The 20,800-nt window shown below is 36.2% G+C and overlaps 1 protein-coding gene across 1 annotated transcript in view; it reads right to left on the minus strand.

The window, feature by feature from the left end:
• Positions 1–13,124: 13,124 nt before the first annotated feature.
• Positions 13,125–20,800, minus strand: part of VIPR2 (vasoactive intestinal peptide receptor 2) — a 133,516-nt gene continuing 125,840 nt past the window's right edge. The window contains exons 11-13 of the mRNA XM_031939586.1: positions 18,629–18,758; positions 18,503–18,544; positions 13,125–14,912 (exon numbers count right to left, since the gene is read on the minus strand). Of these exons, the coding sequence (XP_031795446.1) occupies positions 14,739–14,912; positions 18,503–18,544; positions 18,629–18,758 (346 nt within the window). The 3' untranslated portion in view covers positions 13,125–14,738. The remainder of the gene's footprint in view (positions 14,913–18,502; positions 18,545–18,628; positions 18,759–20,800) is intronic.

Raw genomic sequence — 20,800 nt, forward strand, 5'->3', positions numbered from 1 at the left:
TAACTGTTAAATAATTGACTGATTCATTCAAGGTTAAATATTTTAGATCAAATGTTCCAGGAGGCTAAGAAATATTTAACAATAACCTTGACCCAATTTGTTTTGTATTTAAAATTTTAATTATCTTAAAAATAAAAAAAATTACATTACAGTGTAAACTGTTGGGTTTGGAATGAGAATCTGGATTCAAATGTTAGCTCTTCTTCTTACTAGCTACATAATCTTAGGGAGTCTTTTTCCTTTTGAGCCTCAGTTTCCTTCCTAAAAGGATTGGACTAGATTTTCTCTAAGATGTCTTCTAGCTCTAAATTTATGATTCTGTGACCAGACAGCTCTAAGGTTCTTTGATTCCCTTGTAGGAAAATAGGCATATACACCTCCATACAAAAGTTAGAAGTGAATATATAATTTCCCCCCTAAGGAAGCACTTTGAAATTTCTGGGCTGATTATTTCTGATTCTGTATTTCCAATTCGGTTGCCATGGTAATAGTTACCAGCGAACTAAGGTGGGTAGTAAGGATGGGTAGTTCTGAAAAGAATGACAGATAACTTTCATGCTTTAAACATCAGTATTTTAGTGGTGTGAACACTCTTTCTAGTGATGCCCATTTATTTCTGCATGCAAATAAAACAGGTGCTAGGATATATCAGTGCAGCCAGGTCAGAGAGGTTGTAGGCCTGAGGCCAGCTGTCCCTCAACACAGAGTAATCTTAACATTCTGCAGATCTTATTAAACTGACTCATGCACAACTCTGATCCGCACAATTCTGAAACCCTAGGAGTTTCTGAGTGGGAGAAGAAAACTCTGGGGAAAGGGAGAGGAAGTCAAGAGTCTGATGTGAGAATATGTATATCACTGATTGGACACTCTCCAAACAGCAAGTTTATGACCTCCCAAGATAGCTCATATCCATTTCAGACAGTTCTAATTGTTAGAAAGCTTTTTTTAAAATTTTGAATTGAAAAGTATCTTCTCATTTCTACCCACCTTACCTATTGGAAATAATCATCCCAGAAATTTCAAAGTGCTTCCTCAGGGTGGGAAAAAGGTAATTTATTTCTAGCTTTTATATGAGAGAACATTTTTTCTTTAAGAGAATAAAAAATATTAGTGATATCTGGTCATAGAATCATAGACTTAGAATAACAAGATAACTTAGAATCATCTAGCCAAACCCCTTTATTTATATATGAGGAAATTGAGGCACAAAAGTAAAGGGATTTCCTTCTGGATCTGCACAGAATAAATGGAACCCTAATTAGCTTAGGGGTTGTGTGAGGGGATGGGATATGCTTTCTTCTTATAGCAGCAGTACCTTCACTGTGCATCTTCCTCTTGCACAATCCTCCCCCTTCTTCAAAATCCAAACAAAGGGATGCAGTCATCATTGCACCTGAGATACAATTTCTCTCTTCACCACCAGATTTCTTTTTCCATTTTAATAATGTCTAGTTATGGTTCTTAGAATAAGTTCTTCTTCCTTTTGAATGATAGTTCTTGATGAGTTGATTCTGAGGCTGCTTGCCAGCCTACTCATCTGCCTTTGGACATTCTTCAAGTTTCTCAGTAAGCTTTCTAATATGAAGGGCTCACACCTGACCTTCAAACCCAGGACCTTATAATTATTACTCTGACTCTCTCCTGGAGGGGACTGCAGAGTAGCCCATCAACAACTTGGTCTTAGAGAGGCAGTGTGATTCAGTGGAAAGACCAAGGGATTTTGGAATTAAAAGATAAGAGTTCGGATCTTAATTCTGCCACTTACTGCCTACATTAACCTCTTGGTCACACTTAATTAAATTTAGGGCAATGGCAGGCCATGGTGTCTAAGATCCTTTTTATTCTAAATCTGTGATCCTTCAAATGGAATGTGTCAATTCATGGGATGCAGGATAAGGGAATGACATATGAAATATGTTTAAACTGATTGTACATGTATAACCTATATCAGATTGCTTGCTGTCTTGGGGAGGGGGAAGATAAGGGAGAAAAGGGAAAAATTTGAAACTCAAAATCTTACAAAAGTGAATGTTGAAAACTATCTTTACATGTAATTAGAAAAAACAAAATACTATTAAGTTAAAAAAGAGAGAGATAAAAAAGGACAAGGATTTGAACTGAGTTTAAGTGAAGGAGACTTCCTGAAGAAAGTGAACTTTGATCTGAATTTTATTTGAAATTTTTTTCTTTTAAATATTTTTATTTTCCTCCATTACATGTAAAACAATTTTTTTTAACAAATTTTTTTTAAAATTTTGAGTTCCAGATTCTCCTTCTTTTTCCCCATTCCCATCCCCAATTGAGAAGGCACATGTGAAGTTGTGCAAAATATTTCCATAAAGCCATGTTACAAAAAAACCTCCAAAACAACCCCCCCAAAACCTATAAATCTCTCCCCCCCAAAAAAAACCTCAAGAAAAAAAGTTTTAAAAAGTATGTTTCAGTTTGGATGCAGATACAATCAGTTCTTTCCTTGGGTATGGATAACATTTTTTCATCATAAGTCCTTCATAGGAGTCTCAGATCATTGTATTGCTGAGAATAGCAAAGCTATTCACAGCTGTAGATTTGAATTTTAAAGGTGATTAGATTCTAGCCTCTCCTGAAATATATCTTTCAGTGCTCTCAAAGCCTGGCAAGGACATACGACATTGCTATGATTGTTGGCTTTCATGATAATAGCTAGCATTTATATAGCACATTTAGATCTACAAAGCACTTTAGATATGATCCTTACAATAGCTTTGGGAAGTGGATGCAATGGTTATTTCCATTTTATTGATAAGAAAACTGAGAAGAGGATAGCATAAGCGATTTAGGATCTTCCTTATTCCAATCACAGCAGTTTATCCACTCAGGGGTATTCAAACTTTTAAATAGGGGGCAAGTTCACTGTCCCTCAGACTGTTGGAGGGCCAGACTATAGTAAAAACAAAAACTTTGTTTTGTGGGCCTTTAAATAAAGAAACTTCATAGCCCTGGGTGAGGGGGATAAACGTCCTCAGCTACTGCATCTGACCCGTAGGTCATAGTTTGAGGACCCCTGATAGCTGATTGATTGTATTTGAAACTGAGCATCAATTTCAAACTCAAAAAGAAATTGAGATCATTACCTTATATAAGGATTCCTGCAGACACATATTGAGTTAGAAAACCATGTATTAACATTATCTATACTTCCTTCTGTCTTTATTTTATTGAATATTTCTTAATTACATTTTGTTCTACTTTAGACTATGCTTAGATACTTTGCCTGTCATGTTTTTGATACCTCTAAAACTGTAAACCAAGTTCTCTCATCTCATTCTCATTCTTCTGCCCTTCATTTTCAGATCTGTAGGCTTGTCATTAATACCATTTCATTTTTCTAAATTTATTTCTCATTTCTATGAGGAGGAGGAGGTTGGATTACTATCATATAACTCTTGAATGTCAGACCCAGCTATGTGATATGTAAATCCTGACTTTTACTCAATACTTTGGGACACAGAAAGAGGATGGAATATGGAGTTATAAAACTTGTGTTCTGACTAATTTACTGTAACACAGTGTGACATTAAGCAAGCCACTTCTCTTGATACAGTTTCCTCATTAAAAAAAAGTTTTCCTGGATGAGAATCTATGTTTCTTTCCAGTTCTAAATTCTATCATTATTTCCATATTGGTAAGCATGATAAAATTTCTATAAAACTTCCCAATGAGCAGTCATATTTAAGATAATATTTTAAGATCATATAAGAGACAGTAATTGTTTGGATGCATAATTGTTTGGATGTCTCAAAGTGGGTCTTCAGGATACAAATAAATAATACAGCCTAGACAAAAGTCTTCTCTAGAGCTAGACAGCTAGGGTTAGCAGGGAGAGTGTTCCAAGCAATTGCTTTGAAAAAAAACTTCAGCAAGTCTGACTAAGGTTCACTGTGCTAGGGGTGCTGAAAGCTGAGGGATGAGACTATCTTGAACCTTTCTGTTGCTTGCCAGAGTTTTCTAGATTCCTGAGGAAGTAACTTGGTCATAGAAGACCCTGAATCTATAACCATACTGATTCTTCAGAGCTCACTCAGGGCACAGCCATATCTCCTTTATATGATGTGGAAGGTTCTTGGGATGAGGTAAATGAAAATACTGCTGTATAAATTGTGGTTTTGCCTTTGAGTTTGAGATAGATTATGTCATAGAAGGTAGACCCACTTGCAGAACCGTTCAAAAAGTTTTGTCTGTGGAAAGTTGCTATTGTGATAGCACAACTCACTTTTCTTTCTTTCTTTTTTTTTTTTTTTTTTTGAGGTTTGAATTTTTTTTATTAAAGCTTTTTATTTTCAAAACATATGCTCGGATAATTTTTCAACATTGATCCTTGCATAGCCTTATGTTCCAAATTTTCTCCTCCTTCCCCTATCCCCTCTCCTAGTTGGCAAACAATCCAATATATTATACATATTATAAAATATATGTTAAATTCAATATATGTAAACATATTCATACAATTGTCTTGCTGCTCAAGAAAAATCAACTCAAAAAAGAAAGAAAATGAATAAGAAAACAAAATGCAAGTGAACAACAACAAAAAAGAAAAAAATGCTATGTTGTGGTCCACATTCAGTGTACACAGTCTCTCTCTGGGTGTAGATGGCTCTCTTTGTCACAAGATCATTGGAACTGGCCTCAGTCATCTCATTGTAACTCACTTTTCATGAAGAACTTCTGATTATTCATAATTCTGATTATTATTGTTATATGATAATTATTAATGATTATTATATTGATTATTCTGAATAAATATTATAATGATTTTTATTATTCTGATTATCCTTCATCCTAGTTCACTGCTTTGTTGTCTCTTTGTATTCCTTTATTTCCACTTAGATAGCTAATTCTGTCCCTTGATCTAGCTTTGTTTCCCACCAGGCAGTTTTTTTCTATCTTCTCTCCAAGATTTTTGTCTCCATCTCTAGCTCATTATTCTGAGAAGGAATCTGTAGGCTTCACTAGACTGCTATAGGAATATGACACTGAAAAAGATTAAGGACCCCTGGCTTAAACCCCAAACGTGGGGTCTCTATTCTTCCTGTAACTCAGATCCTATATAAATCTGGCAGAATCTTTCCCACTCTCTGACATATTTCTCCTAGAGGGAAAACATGTTTCATCCTAGAGCTGCAACATCCCCAAAATAGAGGTCTGGCAAGGATTTAGGCCTAATTTATGTCAAATAGTGTTTTGGAAAATTTGTTTATGGGGATCTTCTATTTAATCTGAAAATATATTCTAGATTTAACATGTCCTTCAGAGTGAATGGCAAGTTGCTTAATTATTTCTAATTAGGAACATTCATCAAAAGACCAAAATGAAACCCACGCTTTGACCTAAATTAAATGTTAATTTGGCTAAGGTTCAACTTGATGAAGATTCAGATCTGGTTTTTGTGTTGGCTGAATAATTTTAGAATGTGTCTAATTTAAGTTCTTTTTTCAAACTAGTTTTATTAGGTATTATGTTGGGGGAAAGCTTAAAGTTCTCATATTAGTTTAAAAGAGGAGGCAAAAATAAACATGTGGTAGTTCTCAAAAAGGAAAAAAAGGATATGGCAGAGAATAGTGAATGAGCTGACTTTTCCTTGTCTAAAAGGAGTCATTTTGCTCATTCTTGCATTTTAAGCTGGGTTTCTGATATTTCCCTTAACTTGGATGTTCCTCTTCTCAGTGGAATGCTACCCATGGACTAATTTGGAAAACCTAAGTTGGTGGGCCCCAGCATGGTAGGTATATACCAGTGTTCATCAGCTTTTATATTTTCTTCTCAGCAATAAGGGAGATAAGTCATACCCTTATGTCCCAACTTTGTCCTAGCCTCATTTCTACCGTTTAGGCACTGTGCTGGGAAAGTCTGATTCAGGGTAATCTCCTGGTTGCTTAGATTTGGTTAAAATGGAATGAGACACCAGAATGCAGTACTTAATAAAAGGAAGTCTACTTAGCCATAACATAGAAGGGGCATTAAAAATGGAGACTTTAGCACATAATTTTGATAGATGTGGGAATCTTCCCTTGCTTCCATTTAGAAACTTCTCTGGGTGGACAAGATAGAATGACTTGAGACATCCTTCAGACTTGAAGGATCCCACTCTAGATGGCTGACCTTCATATGCTCACAGGTGACCAGTAAGCTAAGTTAGGATTGCCAGAGACTATCAGGAAGCTGCTACAGAGTACAGGGACACTTTTGTTGCCTTTTAAGGAAAAAAAAGCCTATCTCATGTATATGCATAGGATAGGCTATATGTGAGGAGAGAATTTGGGTAGATAATGATCCTATCGGTATTCCTGCGTTTCCTTCAACAAATATTTCTATCTTTTTAAGATTCTTGTTTAGGTCTTATTTAGAATTGAATGCTTCTTACTTGACCATTCATTGGTTGAACTCTTAGACTAATATAGTTTTCTTCTATCCTCCCCATTTAGCTAAATCTTACATAACCTTTAAAACCCAACTCATGTCCTTCTTCACTACTGAATCACTTCTTCCCTATCACCATGGCCTAGAAGGATTCCTTTGTGGTCTAAACTCTCATAACATTTATTTATTTTCTTTCCCACTTCCATTTGGCTCTAAGGAGATTCTGCCTGATACTGTCATTTATCTCTTCATTGGATCATATCTCACCTACCAAACTGAAGAATAAGCTGGGAAATAACAGTGGTGTCTTAGGTTCTATTAAATTCCCTAAGCACTAAGTTTATTGGTGCTCATAAAAAAATTATTGAATATCTCAGGCCTTTACTGAATAGAATCATTTATTTGGAAGAATCAGATTGGTCCATTATATATCAATATACACATACCAGTGAATTAGATTATCATAAACTTTAATTGTATTGTCACAATCATAGAGTTTCAAGTTGAACAAGATCCACAGCCATGCAGTTCAATGCACATGTGAACAAGAATGTTGTCTATAACTTGCCCACAAGTGGTCATCTAGCTTCTGTTTGTAGTCCAATGATAGCTTCGGAGGCTACTCATTCTACTTTGGAATAGGAGACATTTATTTCTTTTTTTATATCCAACTACATTTGCCTTTTTGTAACTTTTTCTTATTCCTTCTAGTTCTGCATTTTGGAGCTAAGCAGAAAAAGTCTAATTGCTTTTCCTCTTGGTTGTCTTTTGCATATTTTGAAGACAACTGTCACATGCCCTTTGTGTAAACGTGTAAAAGGAAAACAATTTTTGTTGGGTGCTTTGCACTCATATTCTCAAACCAAGATCTTTTGACATACAGCTCTTTATGTGTGATTATTAAATGAATCATGCAATGAAATATTTGTAAAAGAACCCTCCAAATAAATGATGGTGTGACAATATATGTGGTGTGATAGCAAGATAGGTACTGAGGAGGCAGAGTAGATAGAAAAATGGACCAAGAATAAGACCTGAATTCAAAACTACTGTTAGACACTTATCATCCATGTAGCTCTGTGCAGGGCATTTCCCCTCTCTTCTCAGTTGCCTCCTATAAAATAGGGATGATAATAGCAACTACCTGCTGGGGTTATTATGAAGATAAAATAGGATAATATTTGTAAAGCTCCATATAAATTATATAATGATGATACTAGTATTTTCACCAATGTTACATGGAAAAAAATTACAATGCCTTTCAAAGCACATCATATACATTATTTACTTTATTCCTCATCATAGACTTGATGTTTATTTTATAGATAAGAGATATGATTTTTAGAGAAGTTAAATATACCAGGTCACCTTGCTAGTAAATATGAAGGCCATACTCAGACCCAAACTGTCGGGCTCCAAGTCTACTGGTCTTCCCAATACATCAAGCTGATTTTTTTGTGTATGTATGACATACATTCCTTCAGTCACCAGAAATGTATGTGTTTGTGTGGAAATGCGAACAATTAAAATTTAAAAGGCTCCTTTGTTTTCATTTATAGTAACATTTCTATTGGTAACTAAAATCATATACCTTGTATTGAAGATTAGTTTTATATGATATCCCAGACAAGCCCAGACTGATGTGAATACCTTCTCAACAAGGAGATTTCTTAACCATCCTCAAGTTTCTTTCCCTTCCTGAAACCCTGGAGAGAGGAAAGGAAGTGACAGATTTCCTTTTTTTCCCATTTATAATAGAAAGTTTTCCATATGAAAGATGCACTAAATCCTCTTTTGCTATCATTAGCCCCCAGGGGTCCCCTTAAAAACTGCACATTGGGTTGTATGAGGCATCCTTCCCAATAACAGGACAAATAATACAGGACATTTGTTGAATGATTGTCATCTGGAGATAGCATTCAGAGGAGGAAGAGGCTGACTGGCTGGTTGCTTGTCAGATGTTTGTAGATCAGGATGAGACTCAGCTGTAGAATGAGAAATATTTATATTTTCATTTTAAAAAAAAGATTCGTGAGAAGAAGGGTTCTAATGTGGACTTCTCTCCATCTGCTGCTGTCAGGATTTGCTTAATAACAACCATAAAATTGGCCTTTTATAAACTGTTTTGGAAACACTGAGATGACCCATATAACTTCCGGTATACATGTATAATATCATAGTAATGATTATAACTTGTTTTTCTATAGGGTGTTATAAAGTATATTTCTCACAAAAGGCAATATGCTTAATGGATAGAATGACTTGGAATTAAGAAGATATGGATTCAAGTAGAGCCTCTGACACTTACTAGCTGTGTGATTACAGATAGGTCACATAGTTTCCTGGGATTATCCATCTTGTCAGACCTTATAGACAGTCAGTACCTGTTTCCTTGTAGAGAAAGTCAGAGAAAATGAAGGGAAATACCAGACCCTTTGGGAACATTTTATAATGAGTGAATGAGGTAGGGATTATACACATTATTTTCATGGGAAAACTGAGTCTCAGAGGTAAACTGATATGCCCTTGATCATATTAATAATAAATGACAGATATGGTATTTGAACCAAGATCTCTTGTATCACTGGGAAAAGATTGTGAATAAAATAGTTTTGCAACTTTGCTTCTCTGTTCTACAGTTCCATTATACAACAATTTATTGAGAAGTTGCCATATACACATCCCTGTGCTAGGAATAAAGAAGTAGAATATGCTCCTAGTCTCTGGCTTCAGGGAGCTTATAGATCAGTTTCTTAGAAAAAAGAGTCCCCTGATCTCTCGAATTCATCTTAAAACAGTAATGAGAGATTGGATCAGAACCAGGTCTTTTTGGTGTGAAAGCATAGTTTCTGTAAAGTGCAATTATACTCTGCCATCATTCTGCCATAATCTTATTCATTGATGGAACATGAGGTCAAAAGGATTATTACATTGTTTAATATGTATTGAATGATATGCAGGACACAAAGATCCCCATGTATATGGCCTAGATGTTGGTTCTGAAAAAGACAAAAATCTCAGTATGTCAAGCACCACTACAAAGAATGATTCTGTGTAACAGAGATATTTCCATAACTTGGGATGACCCACATAAACAATGCTTTATTGATTTAGTTACAATAGATTTTATACAACACATAATGTTATACAAGTTTTTTTTTTTTTCCCCTGGCCATGCAACTGACTTGTTCACATTGTAGGCAGGGTAAATACAAATGAGCCAGACTACAGTTGAATTCTTTTTTTTAAACATATCTTTGGTCCTGCTATAAATATTAATCACTTTTCAGTTTCTCTGACTTTATACATCTTATCCATTTATCAGAAGGTACTTAAATTTCCAAGTTACCCACCCACAAAAAGATCAAGTTAGGAAAAGGAAAGGATAAATATTATATGGAATGGGTGTGGGTTTCTGTTTGGGGTAGGGTGTGAAGACCACGTATTTTAAAATTAGTCCGAGTCAGGAATTCAGGTTAGGGGAAAATCATCAGTCTTTATTCTCAGTGAAGAAAGATCGGAGGTGGAAGAGAATGGGCAATAGCAATGTGTGCAGTTGAGTCAAGAAGCTAGCTAGACCAGCAGCCACATGACCAGCAGCTAGGAGTATGGAACCCAGGCCAATCTCTCCCAGCTTCTCTTCCTGTCTCTCTCTGCCTCCACCCACCCAAATCGTCATTTCCTATACAACACATCAAGACTTGCACGGAGAGTGGGCAGGGACCATTCTTTAGCCAATCATGTATATTAATAGAGTATATAGCCCAATTACTATTTAGCCTCACGTGCTTGGGACCTCAGTGCATCAACTCAAGCCTCAGCCCATTACAGTAGGGGAAAGTGGAAAATAGAGAAAAAAAATCTCTATATGTATATGTTTCCTTTTTGACTCCCATTACTGGATTTAGAGCACTATTTTTTTTTTATTCAATGCATATTTATTGAATACCTACTTTGTAAAGGTTGCTTGGGGGGGAATAAAAAATGTTAATTCCTGACCTCATGGAACTGCAACCTAGTAGGATTAATGAGACATGTACATAAATAACTGTTGTGCTTCTTCATTCATTATAGAAATCCTGGAACCCTTGCATTATTTCCACTTTCACTGGCTGGAAATGTGATTCTAGCAATGGATTCCATTTTTTATCTTACAACAAAACAATCTGGAGATCCCCGGAGTTGTCAGAATTTGTTTTTTGCCTTTGTAGGGTGACCCCAGGTTACTTAGAAGCCTTTCCTTTAACCTCATTAGGTGCTTCTCAATAGACAATTAGTCGTAGATCACCTTGTCATCTCTGATGATGTCTTGGGCTTTTCTACACTTTTACCTGTCAGTAGCTTCATTTAGAAAGGCAGCGAGGTGGTGCAATGAATAGAGTGCCAGGACTGCAGTCAGGAAGACTAATCTTCCTGAGTTCAAATCTGACCTCAAAGCTGTGTGATCCTGAGCAAGTCACTTAATCCTGTTTATCTTAGTTTTCTCATTTGTAAAATGAGCTGGAAAATGAAATGGCAAATCAGTCCAGTATCTCTGTTGAGAAAACCCCAAATAGAGTCACAAAGAGTTGGACATGACTGAAATTACTAAATAGCAGAACTATAGTTAGTACATCATATATATCCCACTTTGGAGGAAGCCTTCTACATATACTTAGGGTGGCATTCTCAGTCAACTTACACATATGAAATTGTTAAATAAAAAATATTGACAATTCATTGAATGGGAAATATTTATGACATGATAGACTCTGTTGTATTCTCCAAATTCCAGATTTTTTTAAATTGAATATTTGAGTACTTACTGCTTTTCTAAATAAACTATTCTTTTAATAAATATTGAACTCATTTTATAACCACTTTTTACTGAATAAGACAAAAGCAGAAAAGGCTTCCTATTTGCCTTGGCAAATATCTAACTGAACAGAATTTTCCAGGAAGGTTCTTTCCCTATTTAGGTTCTCATATATATTTCTGAAGAGGGGCAAGACCTTTAATCAACTGAAAGGAAGTCTTTCAGATTTTTTCAAAGACCTTAGTAGTCTTAACTGGAAGAGATAAATGTGAGCTCTCTACCCCTATTCTACAAATGAGGAAATTGAGACCCATAAAAGAGAAATGACTTGCTTAGGGCCATATATCTATATCCTCTGATGATAAAACAAGTTCTTTTTAGTCTTCTAAGAGCATTCATTCTGTAGCAGGATGGCTTGGATTCAAATCTTCCTTTTGATCCTTAATACTTAAATGCCCTTGGACAATTAATTTAACATAGCTAGGTCTCAGCTTCCTTATCTGTAAAATCAATACCTTGATTGACTTTCATTTTTACAAGGGATAACCCTCTAATGTTCTTTCTAGTTTTTTATCTTATTTACCTGCTTCTCGGGGGCAAGGAGAATCATACCTTTTTCTCTTACAGAGGACCCCAATTTTGCAAAGAATTTTAGTGGGTTAGTTAATGTTTACCTCTGTACCTGCCATGCTGAAGACATTCTTTTTAGATAGCCTAGTCTCATCTTCCTTCCATCTTGTTTTCCCCCTCCCCCAAAGAACTTTTGCCCAAACTATTTTCCAGTCCATTAAGGTAAAGCAAAAATCAGAATCTGATAACAAAATAATACACCTTTATAACATCCAGTTCTGTATCATGAGGCTAGTCCCATGGGCTAATCGTTGTCCCAGAAAAGCTTTGTTTTCCTGATCTGATTTAATCTAATTCTATTAAATAAAAGAATTCCATATGAGTCAAGGGTTTGCCATTCCATCTCAATGGCTTTGAATTCTATATTGTAGACAATATTACTCTGTCATAATAAAATTCCATTTTATTTAACCCTAGTTCATCAGAAATGAGGATATCATGAATTAAAAGTGACTTGTAAGGAAGACCTGAGATCTCTATTGTCTCTAACTGCCCAGAACTGGCAATGGAAGCACCTCTCAGAAAATGCAAGAAGCCACTGCATAAAGAATAAGATGGGACCTTATCCATCCCCATGTTATGGCTTCATCCACGTCTATTACATTGTCCTTATTAGTTTCAGCCTACTACTCCCCCACTGCTCTCCTCAGCTCTCTGCCTGTCACTTCATTTTGATATGACCAAAAACCCACTTTATGTTGTAAATAAAAATATAGCTTATTTTGTCCCTTAAATTCATTGCCAGGTAGCTTTACCATGTAACTCTACAACATAGTATGAGAAATTCTTAATACAATTTCATGGTTTTCAAACTATGATTTAAAGATTTTGTTTACACGTGGTTATGAACTTTGGAATGTGTGCTTTCTGAAGGACCTGGAGGACTGTCAGAACTCAGAGTACCTAGCAAAGCTGAGTGCATGGTGATGGTGATGATGGTGAGACACAGAAAACCTTTGGAAGGAAAGACAGGAATTGGTTTGTTCACCTGACATGCATTCTCCAACTTTTCAGAGCAACTTATCATTCTGTCATTCTTTCTTCCATTGTAAACTCTTAAACCAAACAGGTTTTTTTTTTTGTTTTTTTTAAACATTTTGTGTATTATGGACCCTGCTGAAGCTTATGATCCCTTTTCAGAATAATGTGGGTTTTTTTTTTGTTTTTGTTTTTTTAAGAATTGAAGGAAATACTAAATTTTAGTTAGAGGTTAATAAAAATAAACAGATATGTTTTCCCCCATCCAAGTTCCCAGATCCCTGGAAATCAATCCATAGGCCTCCCTAGAAGTCTTGACAGGTTGGAAACCCTGCTCTCACTTCTGTAAAAAGCAATTTTTTTTCTTTTAAAATAAACTAAGAACTCTAAAGCTAGCACAGAACCTTGGACAAGACTTGTCTTATTTCATTGTGTATGATGTATAGATATGCCATCCATATAACATAAATAAAGATGCCCTTTGCAGTGTCTACCCTTCTCACTGGGACTGCCCCTTCTATTTCTTTCATGTCAAAAACCCCCAATTACTTTGTATACAAGTTCAGACTGCTGATTGCAGGCACGGTATTTCTAAAATGAATTGTAGATAATTTCCCCCTTTGTGAACTGTTCTAATAATTCTCCACTGAAGAAATTTTGAAATTTGACAAAGGATTTCAAAGTGTCCTATTCCCTCCCTCCATCAATACCTTCTTAGTTTCTTTCTTTACTCATTTGATATTTTCCTCATTTTTACTCTGGTGACTGGGATATGACCTGTATCTTCACCTTTAGATTAAGTATTTAGACAGGGGTTGACTTTTCACATAAAATATGAAGATGCTTATGTGATATCTTTCATTCCCCTGGACCTAAATATTGTATCTATCTACCTGTTACAAGGCCTAAAATCCCATCATTAAAGATTTAATGGGAGAGGAAGCATTAGAAATTTTTGTTTAAAAAGTACTCACAAGATGGGCAATACTTTAAGTACTTTTTAGTTATTAATACTTTAGTGAAAATTAGTTGATTAAATTAATTTTCTAGCTGAGAGAAAAAAATTGGGGATGAGTCAAAGAATAAATTGATTTTGTTGAAGAGGGAGGAAAGAAAGAAGTCTTACTGGACACTGTTTGGGAGGAGAAAAGCCTACAGAGATTCCTCAGAGGGGATGCCCAGATAACCAGGGCAGTTGAGGGGAAGTAAAGGCCCACTGTGAATTGAGAATGAGGGCTGACAGTGAAGTTTGAGCTACTTGATGGTTTTTGCTTTCTTTAGGGTTCATTTTGGGGGGATGGCTTTTAAAAGCCAGACATCATGAATGCCAGAGAACATGCCCTCTTGTAGGGCACATTTTTTTCTGAGGTAGGTCTGAATCCAAACAGTATTTCCCGTTTGAAATACCCAAAATGAAACCCAAAATAAAGGGTTGCTTGTTTCTATGCTTAAAGGCCTGAACAGGGAAGTTGATGAAGACTTCACTGGGGTCAGAGGGAGACTACCGAGAGTGGTGCTTCCTTATAGGGCAGGATCTAGCTCTTGGATCTCTTGCTGTTCTTGACTAACTTTGACCTGTGCATCTCAGAGATCATCTCACTCCCTTCTCGTTTCCCCTTGATAATGGACGTTTTATCAAAGATTCCAACATACATTCTAGGTCTGAAGCTCTTAAAAAAAAGCTTAAAAAATAATGCAGTTTAGCCATAATTAGCTTTCAGATCCAGATACATGATGAACACATCACACGAGAATACAATATGAGTGAATCTAACTTAAAGCTCAGCGTCTACAGGACTGAGCTGCCAATGGCTCACAAAATAGGCCATTTCAGACACAGAGATGGGGAGGGGAAGCAGAAGCAACCCAGCATAGCTGAGAAATATACCACATTTGGCCACAGGGGATATAGGCTTGGGTAGCTGGATGTTGCTGCTCATATCACTGTGGTTTCGGTCTGCAGGAAGGAGTGAGCTCGGGAGTTCCGATGAAAATGTAAGATGCTTTCAGAGCCATTGCGAGAGATCGAGGAGCTATGAAGCCTGTAATCCCGGTTCATGGACTGGTTCAAGCACAAGCTTCGCCATTTTCTCTTTAACTCACTTTGCACCTGGAAGGAAAGAGTAAAAAGGGGATTGACTAGTCAAAAATGACCTTGTGTTTATTTTGTGTAGGTTTTTTGTAGGTGTAAGTATTATCTATTTCTCTAAAATGAAAGTTCCTTGAGGACAGAGCCTGCTTCTTTTATTTTTGTCTTTCTATCTCCTGGGTCTTCCATGGTTCCTGGAAGATAACAGATGCTATGAATGTTTGTTGATGGATTGGTCAAAGGAAGAATGAATATGGGAGAAAGAATCCCTAATGGAGTCAGAGGACCTTCCAATCCTATCTCTGATGCATGTGACTTGGGACAATTAATTTAACCTACAGGGGACACAATTTCCTTATCTATAAAATAATAAATGGACTAGGTGACTTCTCAGAATGCTTCCAGTTCTATGTTAATGATCCTTTATAAATAGAACTTCATATTGTTGCCTATGTGTCCCTGAAAAATATAAGCCCAAAGTAATTGTTATAAAAAAGACTTGGTTTCTTGGATTAACCCCAACATTTAGGGCAAGAATTGTGTAGTCCTTGTGTTCTTTTTGTCCACAATCAGGTCAGTAGAGGCCTGGTAGGAGTGCTGTTATTATCCCCATTTTATACTTGAAAAAACTAAAGCAAATAGAGGTTAAATTATTTTATCCATTGTCACATGGTTACAGATTTAAACTCAGCCAGACCCAGCATCCTATCTACTATGTCACCCATTGTTGTGGAGTCATTTACTTGTGTCTGATTCTTCATGAGCCTATTTGGGGTTTTCTTGACAAAGATATGGTTCGCTGTTTCCTTTTTTATCTCATTTTGCAAATGAGGAACTGAGGCAAACAGAGTTAAGTGGCTTGCCCAGCTTCACACAGCTAATAAGTGTATGAAATCAGGTTTAAACTTAGGAAGAATTTTCCTGACTCCAGGTCTGCTACTCTGTCAATTGTGCCACTTAGCTGCCCTATTATGCCATCTAGCTGACTCTATATGGAAGAAGGTGTGCTGGGGTCAGTTCAAAACAGTCTGATTATTATATTTTCTTGGATATCAGCAAGCATTACACCTCAATGCTTGATTTATTGTTTTGTTTATTGTCTGGACACAAAAAGGTAATGGAGAAAATGTTAATAATGCAGATTAAATTTAAGAATATAGTGTATAGAGGGACAGCTAGATGCATAGTGGATGGAGCACCAGTCCTGAAGTCAGGAGGACCTGAGTTCAATTCTGGTCTCAAACACTTAACACTTCCAGCTGTGTGACCTTGGGCCATTTCCTCAGGGGAAAAATAAAGAATACGGAGTATGTGTGTTTTTATTTTTGGAAAGTTGATTATTAAACATATACTATCACACAATTGGATTAGACTCGTTTTTCTTGGCACTAGGAAACAATCGGTAGAAGTTTCAGAGGTGCAGATTTTGGCTACATAGAAAGAAAAAATTCCCAGCAATCCAAGGCTATGGAGAAGTTGAATGGGCTGCTCCAGAACAGAGTTCTAGGAATCTCAGAAGAGGTAGTGAAAGGCTAACTGACCACTCTTTTGGTAATGTTGTAGAGAAGATTCTTGTTCAGAGATGAGTTGGACTAGGTGACCTCTGAATTCCTTTCCAATTTTAAGATTCCAAATCTTATAATGAATGTGATAATGAAGTGATATGAAAGAGAAAGCAAAGAGAAGGGAGTACACAGAGACTCTTTTCAGGCAAACTATATGAGGGTGAAGCTTCTAGTCCCTAGAATTTGGAGAGATCCTAGAATGTACTAGATGGCACAGTGGATCGAGTGCTAGGCCTGGAATCAGGACTTTGAATCTGGCCTCAGACACTTACTAGTTGTGTAATCTTAGGCAGTCACATTGTGTGTTTTTTGTCACTTAACTCTTGTCTCAATTTCCTCAAAATGAGCTGGAGAAGGAAATGACAAACCATTCCAGTGTCTTTGTCAAGAAAACCCCAAATGGGGTCACACAATAGACCAAGAAGAAGAATAATGTAGTAGGTGTTAGGCCATTCATACAAAAGAAGATAAGATGAAATGGCTAATTTACATTCAAAATCTTTAAGTTGGATATAAAGCAGTATTTTAGAAAGCAAACCTTATGTCTATCATTTGTGTCAGGTCAAGTTTCCTGTATTGGGAGTGATGAATAAAGAGGCTGTGGATTAGCCAAAGTGAAACTGAATTTCCTACTTATGAGGTACTTAGATCTATTTAGTTGGAAGAGCCCTCAAAAATCTAATCCTTTCATTTTGTAGATAAGGGTTTTGTTATTTGCTCAACCGCACTACTAGCATCATAACTAATATTTACATAGAACTTACTATGTGCTAATTGCTTTACAATTATCTTATTTGTACCTCATAGCAACCTTGGAAGAAGGTGCCATTATTTTTCTCATTTAGCAGATGAGGCTAGTAGGTACCTGAAGTCACATCTGAATGCAGATTTTTCTGACTCCAGACACAGCTCTCTATCCATTATACCACCTAGCTGCTCTAGAAGGAGCAGGATTTGAATGCAGGTCCTCTCTCCTAAATGCAACACTTTTTCAACTACATCATACTCTAGAAAAAGTGTTGCATTTAGGGTAAGAGAACCCAGCTTCAAACGCAAAGCATTTATTGTCAGATAGAGGCTGACAGAAAACACTCGATCTATATTAGAGATACACTAGAAATGGCAAGGAATGGGGTGGCAGATGGAAAGAAATGAAGAGCTAGAGCAATTTTGAGATGGGGTGATGGAGTGGCCAAAGCCAAGGGCTTAAAATACAACGGGTGGGTAATTCTTGGCAATTAACTACCTTGGGAGTTTGGGTGTGGGTATGTGCAGGCGATAAACAGGGCATCCACACGGAATCCTCAGCTGCTAACACCTTTATTTACGAGAATACTGAATTTTTGCTTCTTCATGTTCACTTTTGCATGTTAAATAGCTACAGGCTGATTTCCACTATTTTATCTGATTAAAGGATGGAGCAAGGTGACAGCAGCTGCAGTGAACTGAGCACAGATGCTTATTAAAAAGCATGCAGACTCTAATTAATTTTCAGCTTGAAATTTCCTGTTGTTGTCACAGGTCTGACAACCTGGCATTTTGGACTCTGTTGAAAGTGGTAGGGGAGACTATTTTGGTAACAGTATTTTACAGTGACTGAAGGAGAGGAGGGTGTGAATTTTGGAAGGAGAGATGGAGGAGGAGGGAACTGTGGGTTTCATGAATGTGGCTTTAATGAAGATGATTCAGATTAGGAGTTATATGGAAAACCACGATGCTTGGTGTAAAATAAAGAACGTCTAACTTTACAAGTGAAATCTGTTTTGAAATTCCCTCTCTTTTCCTTCTCAGACAGTTCATTCTTTAAATATAGAAGCCAGCATGGTACTTATTTCTTTTTTTTTGCATCCTTTTGATGATTAAATATTTTGTTTTCTCCCAATTACATGTAAAAACAATTTTCAGTGTGATACCCTTAACTAAAAAGTCATATACCCTTTTGATATTGATGGGCCTACAGAGATGACACTTGATTGAGCAAACATTCTAGGAACCCAACTGATTATATTTTTACCCATAAGCCTGAGAGAAAGGCAAAAGACTTACTTCACTGTTCAAAAAACAGTAGAGAATTGCAACAACCAGGCCCTGCAAAATAGGAAAAAGTATCAGAGATTATGAAGTCAAACATAGAAAACAGAAAAAATGAAGCAGTTTTGTGGATGACAGTACCTGGAATGATCCAATACATAATTCAAACAGTATTTGATATGTGTTGGAAACGCCGATAGGAAACACAGCAAAAATCATATAGTGAACTCCAAATAAAGGGATGAGCAGCAGCGTTGACTTGGTGAGTCTCCTAAATCAGAAGAAGAAAGAAGATATTCATGCATAAGATTAAATGTGCCATTAATCTAGCATTCCCACATACACTGATGAATGGCATTCTGCAGTGAAAACATGCTATCATTATCCTGTCTTCATTGCCATTGGCCTGGTTTCTAATTTTTCATTATTATTGAGGATGTGAATATTGTACATCGATCTATGGAATTGATATAGACACATATAAATTAGAATTGGAAGTAACTAAGCTCTTATATACAGAACACGATGCAATTATGTATATGTGATGTGCTTCTGGAAACTGGCTCATACTCCTTATCTATGGATTTGTTTGCATGAATTTTTTATCTGATTTTTTTTGTTTGTTTCTTGTATATTTACTACTTATGATCATGTGCCTTATATCATGGAAGAGTTTAGTTCAATGTGCACTGTATTACCTAAATTTAGGATTTGATGGTAATTGATTCTAAAAATACCTAAAAGTGGGGACAGCTAGGTGGTGCAGTGGATAGAGCACCAGGTGCTCTATCAGAAGGTCCTGAGTTCAAATCTGGCCTCTGGCACTTAATACTTCTTAGCTATGTGACCCTGGAGAAGTCATTAACCCCAATTACTTCAGCAAAAAAAAAAAATACCTAAAGGTGACTGCAAATGACGGTTCCTAAATCTGTTAAAAGAGCATTGGAAGGCTTGTTGCATTTGTCTTTTAATCTTGTAAAAATATTAATTAGCAATATTAATAAGAATTAAGAATAGTAAAAACCCTCAAAAGAAAATTTTAAAAAAGAAAAGGAATGTAACTAGCTATCTCCATAGATTTCTTTTCTTTTCAAAGCATTTTGAATATAGGTTCTGAATCTGATATTCCTGAGATAAATTTACAAGCATGTAATTTTCCTGCTTTGGAAGCTTCAGCATCTTTTTGGTACTTTGGGGATAAAAATCAAATTCCTTTGGTACTTAAATTAGGCTCTTACCCACATTTCTCAACTGATTTTCACGTAATCTCTCCTCAAACATTCTTTACTCAGGTCAAACTGGCCTACAACTCTCATCTTGAGGGCCACATACAAACAGTTCACTATATGGCTATCAGGCTTTCTTACCCCATTTTCTGGGAATCTCTAATTCTTCTGTACACTCCAAGTTAATTTTTCTTTGTATGTATTTTAGAATTCCTTATAGTAGCATTTATATTGTGCTTTAAGATTTGCAAAGTGTTTTACAAATATTATTTCATTTTATACTCACAACAATCTTGGGAGGTAAATATTATTATGTCCATTTTTATGGATGAAGAAACTGAGTCAAAAAGAGGTTTGTGACTTGCCACAGGTTATACAGCTGTAAGAGTTTGAGGCTGGATTTGAACTCAAGGTTTTCTTGACTCCAAATCCACTATGTCATCTCATTTGGGTACATCTTGTCTTATATTGTTATATTCTCTCTTCCCTCTATGGAATATAAGCTCCATAAGGGTAGGGACTATTTCATATTTCTCTGACTTCAGTACTTAGCATAGGAATGAGAGACAGTCATTGGTTTTTGTAAAAAAAAATAAACAGAAGAGAATAAATTATGGCTTTTAGGGAAGTGTCAGAGTTAAGTGGATAGAAACTATGGTTTTCAAATTGGCTTGGTTTCTGTGTGATTGGTGGCGAAGTGAATCTCTAGCCTCTAGCTTGTTGAATCTCATCTCTACAATGTTAATGCCTGCCTTTTAACTAATATTATTGTATTTCTTTGTAATGCTCATGTGTGGATCATTATGAGAACCTCATGGAAAACCATTAAAGTCTTAGAAGAAGAAGAGTTATTTAAGTTAAAAAAAACTTATCAATAATGAACTATACCAATTTATTGGTAAATGACTTTAACAATATAATTCTCCATTCTCTTATGTTTATGGTTTATAGAATCAGAGCTGGAAGGGATCTGAGAGATTGCCAAATCATTACTCATCACTCAAGAGGTGGGAGGATTTTCAGAGACCATATAATCATAAGATCAGAGATTTGGAATGAGAAGGGACCTCTGAGACTGCTGAGTGCA

This window comes from Sarcophilus harrisii, chromosome 5 (genome assembly GCF_902635505.1).
Source record: "Sarcophilus harrisii chromosome 5, mSarHar1.11, whole genome shotgun sequence".
NCBI classification, from domain to species: Eukaryota; Metazoa; Chordata; class Mammalia; order Dasyuromorphia; family Dasyuridae; genus Sarcophilus; species Sarcophilus harrisii.